We start from the raw sequence: 6987 nt of genomic DNA, 5'->3' as shown, positions 1-6987 counted from the left end.
GGGGGCACGTGACTTTGACAGTTTCAGCGGGAGATCAGTAGCACGTGCGACACCGTAGCGCGCGGATACATAACCTCAATCTGTCGTGTCCAAAATGTTGAAAGAATACTTGTTAAAAAACCACCGCGGAGATTTGGAAGAAATATTGGACGAGGACGATGTCAACAGTTTTTCTTCGATTTATGTAAAGTGAGTAATCTTTATAGTTGCGTATTCCTCCTCGTACGATACGGAGAACGTTCCGTTTGCAGCTTCGTGTCGCTATTCGAAGACGATGCCGACGTCGCACAGAAAATCTTGCAACATCCTAGATATTATTTGCCATTGTGCGACGAAGCTGCGATAGAGGCTCAAGAAGAAATAGCAGAACCGAAACAAGTTGTAAAGAAAAAAGTAAAAAGATTTTTTTATTTCATTGTTACTTTTGTGCCCTCGCGTATCGAAAATGTATTGAGCAGGTTCGTATCCGAGTCACCGCTGTGCCAGTTACGCTGGATCAAGGACAAATTGGGCAACTTGTTTCAACAAGCGGTACCATAGTCAGAATCTCTCAACCGACTGTACTAAAGTCCATTCAAAGATACAGCTGTAAAAAGTGTAAAGATGTTACAATGGTTAAAGTTAGTTGCACTTACCACACGTATTTCGTGTAATTTCTTATTGGTCGATAATGCCGTGGCCTGTTATCCACTTTTTTAGTACGAATGGGAGAGACAGGATTTCGCAGATATCTCAGAATGCGAGAAATGCCACGGAACAAAGCTAGAAGCTCTGGCTGGCTTTGATCTAGAGGATTCCTCAGACTGTCAAGAAATAGGAATACAAGTACTTTTTTAAATCACTTTGACGGCCACTAAACGCTTTAGTAGCATCATTAACTTTAACTGCCTTTAATTAGGAAAAGGGTAACGTAGACACGAATAAATCTTTGACCGAAGAACTGAGGATTATCTTGCTGGATGATCTAGTTGATAAATGTAGGCCAGGAGATCGTGTCGAGATCAGGTGCCGAATTAATTACTAGCTGTATTACGTTATAAATAAAATTACGCACTCCTGCTTACACTATTGCGCCATACATTTCCAGCGGTATTATGATAAGAATTTGGGGTGCCTTAGAGGTAGGTGAACGTTTAGAGGCAACCACTATGATGCTGGCAAACAGCGTGGTGGTACGACGTAAAGTATTCGACACATCCTCTTCGCAAGAAATGAAAGATATCTTCACAGATTATTGGAAGAAGTACACCGATGATCCTTTGCTTGGTAGGGACAACATCGTCGCGTCTATTTGCCCGCAGGTATTAATTTTTACTTACAACGCACGCTTTGTAACAAATGAAAAGAAAAATGTACGAATTGTTCGAAGCTTTATGGAATGTATACTGCAAAATTGGCGCTAGCTGTTGTCCTAGCCGGTGGCGTGCCAAAATGCAACGAAAGCGGTAACTATACCGGCACTTTAGCGACTCTTTTATTCTTATCCTTCGCAAAATACAAATCGTGTTAAATAAAACAAAAGGGACACGTGTACGAGGGGAGCCTCATCTTCTTTTGGTCGGCGATCCAGGGACTGGAAAGTCTCAATTGCTTCGCGCGGCGTCTCGATTAGCTGCAAGATCGGTTCTTACGACTGGTGTGGGTTCGACCGCAGCTGGGCTGACGGCTACTGCTGTTAGAGTGAGTCGATGTACACCGTCTCTTTTGCTTGATGAGTAGCCATTTAAGATCAGTATCCACGCCATTTTCTTTCACACGCTACAGGACTCGGAAGGTTGGCATCTAGAAGCTGGTGCCTTGGTGTTGGCCGACGGAGGCGTTTGTTGCGTCGACGAATTCACAACGATGAGTTCACAAGACAGGACATCGGTCCACGAAGCCATGGAACAGCAAACTATATCAATCGCGAAAGCTGGCTTAGTCAGCACGCTAAACTCCAGGTGTTCAGTAATCGCTGCCATTAATCCAAGCGGTGGCCAGTTCGCCGAGGATAAAGAATGGGAGACGAACCTGGGCGATCCTCTTCTATCTCGTTTCGATCTAATTTTGCTCCTAAAGGACAACAGGAATCCAGAATGGGACAGATTGACCTCCGAGCATATATTGAAAGCCGCTTACGAGAAAAAGGAGAATACTGTTCGAATGTAAGAAAAATGCATGCACTCCGATCCCCTTTTATCACATCGTAGACGCTTAAATTATTGTAAGAGTATTGGTTGTACAGAGGTTCGAAGAATCACATGGAACTTTTAAAGGCAGAGGGCCTGTGGAAGGACGATACATTGCGAGAATATCTAGCGCACGTACATTCGTTTCAACCGAAGCTAACAAAGGAAGCGGAAATGATTCTCAGAGCGACATATCTTTACCATAGGTCTCATCCGGACAGAAGGGAAGAAAGAACAACGGTTCGACTTTTGGACAGCCTTATTAGGTAATGAGAATAAATATATTCCAAGTTAGTTTTAGGACATTCGACATAATTATTTCCTTCAGGCTAGCCGAAGGCCACGCTAAATTGATGTACAGATCGGACATACAAATGATGGATGCTATATTCGTGGCGAAATTGATCGGGACGGGGTCTACGTCAGACATCAACCTCGGTTGTTCATTCCCTACAGATCCAATTGCGACGTATCGATCTGAAGGTACGATTTACGTTCTCACGTTTACAATATTTATTTCATTTACGAAGGCTAAAGGTAATTTTATTTAGTCATGGATTAAAAAATGGCAAATCGTAATACCTGTATTGCAGGTAAAGCATTATTGAGGACTATCGGTTTGCAGAATCTGGAAAATTTGTTATAAGTATTTCCTGTTATCCTGCAGATATTTCCGCGCTTTTCGTTACAGTAGAAAAGATATTGCTATGAGTAAACTAAAGTTTTATTTGTCACTTTTTCTTTCTGCTGTTTACATAGGTACAAATGCACGTACCAACGCGTATTTATAAAATTTAAACATTTCCGTTCTTTTCTTCTTCTTTTTTTTTATACAAAACGAAGTATTCTATTGTTCATTGTTATATAATAAAAATCTGTGATAATCATTGCAATTAATTTACCAGTGTCGCATATGTGTAAAAATATACTTAGGAAGATATATAATGTCTTCGGTTAGTGTCTCAATAAATAACAAAGGCCTTCAAAACCTCTCTCTTCCCTATATTCCCGAACATTTTACTTGGCATAAATTTTCCAGTTCATTGAGACGTTTAGACACACCCAATAAAGTAACAGCAACGATATAACCCAATTTTCGTACTCTATAAATAATTTATCGATAATTAATAAATAATTAAACGTATGTAAAAGTCATTTGCTTTGTTTTCTTTCCAACATATTCCTTATATATATATATATGTATGTATATATGTATATGTGTATAGTTTAAACTTTACAAAGAGATAGAATATTTTAAGGATCTAAATAACAAGTACTTAATAAAGAAAGGCCATATATTACACGTTGCAAGGAATGTATAGGATGTAATTGGGGTAGATAAAGGATGCATGATTTCCGTACAGAACGTAAATTAAATTAACGTTTCATGAAACACAACAGTTATTAAGAAAATTAAAATCTATATTCGTGGACAGAACACGTTTTGTGTTACCATCTATCTAAGTTATTTTGATTTTCAGCAAACCGAACGCTTTTCGTTTTATATAATGCCGCACATGATTACAACATCATGATTAAGGTGCCACTAAAATACAAAAGCTAGCAAATATCATTGATGTATATATAGAAGCAATAATATAAGAATTAGTGATATGATTAATAACTCCTCCCTCTACTAGACACGATAAATTATTTTGTGACTAATTTTTTTTCTTTTTTTTCTGATGAAAACAAATGAAAAATAATGTACGCGCCATATGTTAGATTATACAGAGACACGTATGTATGCGTACATACATACCAAATTCGTGTGTCAATCGGATTTAAAATACTGTTACGAGGCGATTGATACACGGTGAATAAAATGTTAAATACACCCTTAAAAAAAATTTCGTAAATCTCAACGTTTGCCGATAAACGATACGAATTTTCATTGGAAAAAAGCATGCACGAATACATTAACTCTAAACGTACCGCGACACAAATAATGAAATGACTCTACACACGTGGATAGTACAATTTCTTTGTCGAATGCAAGAATAGAGTTTCTATGGAACATCGTAATTTCAAGTTTCGCGTGAAATGCAGATTAGATGCATCGAAACTAAGATCTATCGATTTACTGAGCAGTAAAACGTCAGAGTACCTGAAGAATAAATCCTGGACGATAAATTTCATTAATAGCGTGGTTGATTAGCAACATTAGCCATATGCTGGCGGGCAGCACTAGCAGCAACGTTACTTGTCATAGCTTGTACGTGTTCATCGCGCAAGAAAGTCGTGGCAAACTCCTGTTGTGCTTTCGAAATGCTCGCGTCCGACGAACGATAAATGCGATGAATCTGTAAATAATTTGCGTTCGTCATCTTTTACATCTTATATTTTAAGATCTAATGTTTAAAACAATTTTCAAGTACAATATTGTACCGGTACCTTAGTCAATAATAGGAGATCACCGCACGCGGCAAGGACGAAACAAATGGCAATAAAGAGCAGCAACATGCCAACGAATACTCCCTTAGCTGTTGAATTGAACATCGTGATAGCCACTATAATACCACTGTAAGTGTAAAAAATAGAAATATTATCGTGAACATAAATTCGTGTTCCAAGAATTAAAATTCTTACCAAGTCCCAGAACCAGGTATGCCAATGGCTTGAATCGATGTCACGATTAATTGAAAGAAAAAAACGAAGAAAAACACCATGAAGTTAAAAGAGCTATCGTTCCTGAAAAAGAAAAAAATTGTTCAAGTGATACCATAGGAGTGATGGAACATCGCGTAATAAAATATTGCATGTCAGATTACGCACTTGAATGCCTTGTACGCTGGTCTGAACCAGCATAGAAACGAGAACGGAGTGAAGAGTATGAGATACAATATTCCAAGGCCAAACGTCGAAAATCCTCCGTCACATAGGAATACAAAGAATCCGCCGATAACATTCAAAATTAAAATACAGCCGTGAACTGTAATTAAAAATACAATATTATTTCACTATTCATGTTATGAAATTCTTCTTTGGAATATAATTATATACAGCACATTAAACTTACACATCCATAGACGGTACAATTGCCTGACAACCTTCTGAAAATCTGAATGAATTTCCACATCGATATCTTGGTGGAAGCAGGGTTGAAAGCAACATTTATCTGGCAAAGGTGGCCAGTTGTTCCTATTTGCTTTAATAACCAAGGAATTTTAATTATTATGTAGTAATAGAAAAGACTGTACTAAATATCTACTATCTGTTTACTGAACTTACAATAATACGATGTGTTTCTTATGTCCTCATCTGGTCTTGGCTTCCATTCTGGCTCTGATCTTTGCTAAAATTCAGTAATTTTTGTGAAAAGAATATAGTTTAGGTAATTATTAAGATTAATTACAAAATACTGTGAAATATGAAATTTCATGTACATTTATATCCGAAGTAGGGGGCAGTGGGCTTGCAAGCGGTGGATTCACCGTTTGCTGAGGAGTACGGGCATAGTTAGTTGCCGGAGGTTCCTGATTCGAAGGCTGAAGCGTAGCTGGCTGCTGTGTCGATACAAGACCTCCATAAATAGGAGGATTCGAAGCACCTCTTACTTGTGCCATCCCTTGCGAGCCTTGATCGGCAAAAGGATTATAATCCTCCAGACCTCTGTTAGTTGGAGTGGAGGATACAGCTCTCCTTATTGCTGGATCCTATTTAAAAAGCCAAATAAAAAGGGGTTGATTGTCATCCACTCATTTTGTCTACCATTCAATCGCAGAAATGAAGTTGGACAATCTACTAATTGAAGTATATGTATTTATAGACGATGTCTATATATAGAGTCAACAGCAATTCAAAGAATTCCTTTATTGGACGTTATGTCTACTTTAAATACAAATTTGGTGTGGCGATTTTCAAATTACAAAACAATAAGAAACATCCGGGTATTCTTTCTAAATGTAGCTGATAGAAGGTAAATGAGGAGAAACAGTGCGAAAATAAAAACGACTAAACGAGTAACGTGTACAGGCATCGGGACAGGCGAAAGCCTTCACCTACGATCTTGAGGGAGAACAACAATGATTCAGGCGTATGGGTTCATTTGCATTTGACAGATTATATATGCATATTGAACGAAATAATGCGCGAATCGGGTCTAACCGCTATTAAAATACTCACCGCGAACGGATCGTTGGTATTCGGTTCCCCGAAGGGATTCTCGTCGAAGCCGGACATCTTAATCGCAGTTACCCGAACCCCACACCGATGTATATGTCGTCGAAAATTAATAAGACTTTAAGACACACTGAAAATAATCTTATCTAAACGAGCCTACACTTGATGATCCATTGCGCTGCGGTTACCTACAGTATAACCGGCACTCTAGCATTGTCAGCTTATCACACGCGAAGCAACTAATGCCACGTTCATTTCTTCATCCGGTTAGGATCTATCCACAGGGCAGAGTGTCAGGTTATGCTGGTTCCACAGGCCAATGGGAGAGCCCAATACGAACTGAGACATTCAAATAATTCTTCGCGCGTGATTGTTTGAATCAGTACTGTTTTGTATTCTCATTATTACTACATTTTATTTAAAGAATTAACGTCGAAAGATTAATATATACAGCTGTTACTGAGAAATTTTAAAGGTGAAGCCAGTTTGCCTACAATTTAAATTAACGTGTAGTTTGTAAAGAATAAATTAAACTTGGATTAATTTTAATTAAGACGAATGTTATTTTTGTAATAAACAAAATGAATTTCGACTGACTCATAAATCGCATACATGCGTCGCGGTTTATACGATCGCTGCTTACAAGGGAATATAGCGATTAGGCTTATAGTAGGGGTGGAATGAAACAAAAGCGGTT

General features: G+C 38.3%; 2 protein-coding genes across 5 annotated transcripts; one reads left to right on the top strand and one right to left on the bottom strand.

Annotated features, from left to right (window-relative positions):
- On the top strand, positions 1-2814 carry LOC143426055 (DNA helicase MCM9). Its single transcript, XM_076899213.1, has 12 exons — positions 1-189; positions 252-393; positions 459-620; positions 700-825; positions 899-1005; positions 1088-1301; positions 1370-1445; positions 1523-1680; positions 1765-2144; positions 2225-2434; positions 2497-2651; positions 2762-2814. The coding sequence occupies exons 1-12, from the start codon at positions 95-97 to the stop codon at positions 2812-2814; spliced, it is 1878 nt and encodes a 625-aa protein (XP_076755328.1). The 5' UTR covers positions 1-94.
- Positions 1918-6529, bottom strand: Scamp (secretory carrier membrane protein). 4 transcript variants are annotated; one of them, XM_076909433.1, is made up of 9 exons: positions 6294-6529; positions 5555-5824; positions 5400-5463; positions 5188-5316; positions 4944-5100; positions 4758-4859; positions 4563-4689; positions 4276-4471; positions 1918-2052 (listed from the first exon to the last, which is right to left on the bottom strand). In XM_076909433.1, exons 1-8 carry the CDS (start codon positions 6348-6350, stop codon positions 4307-4309), a joined length of 1071 nt encoding a protein of 356 aa, XP_076765548.1. In that variant the 5' UTR covers positions 6351-6529; the 3' UTR covers positions 1918-2052; positions 4276-4306. The 4 variants fall into 4 exon arrangements, with proteins under 4 accessions (XP_076765548.1, XP_076765537.1, XP_076765557.1 ...); XM_076909422.1 differs by lacking the exon at positions 1918-2052 and adding an exon at positions 2875-3271 and having other exon boundaries at positions 6294-6528; XM_076909442.1 differs by lacking the exon at positions 1918-2052 and having other exon boundaries at positions 2875-4471; positions 5188-5309; positions 5396-5463; positions 6294-6528.
- Positions 6530-6987: the final 458 nt, after the last annotated feature.

Source organism: Xylocopa sonorina, chromosome 1 (assembly GCF_050948175.1).
Source record: "Xylocopa sonorina isolate GNS202 chromosome 1, iyXylSono1_principal, whole genome shotgun sequence".
NCBI classification, from domain to species: Eukaryota; Metazoa; Arthropoda; class Insecta; order Hymenoptera; family Apidae; genus Xylocopa; species Xylocopa sonorina.
The sequence above is the reverse complement of the archived record's forward strand: the minus strand, read 5'-3'. Positions and strand labels throughout refer to the sequence as shown.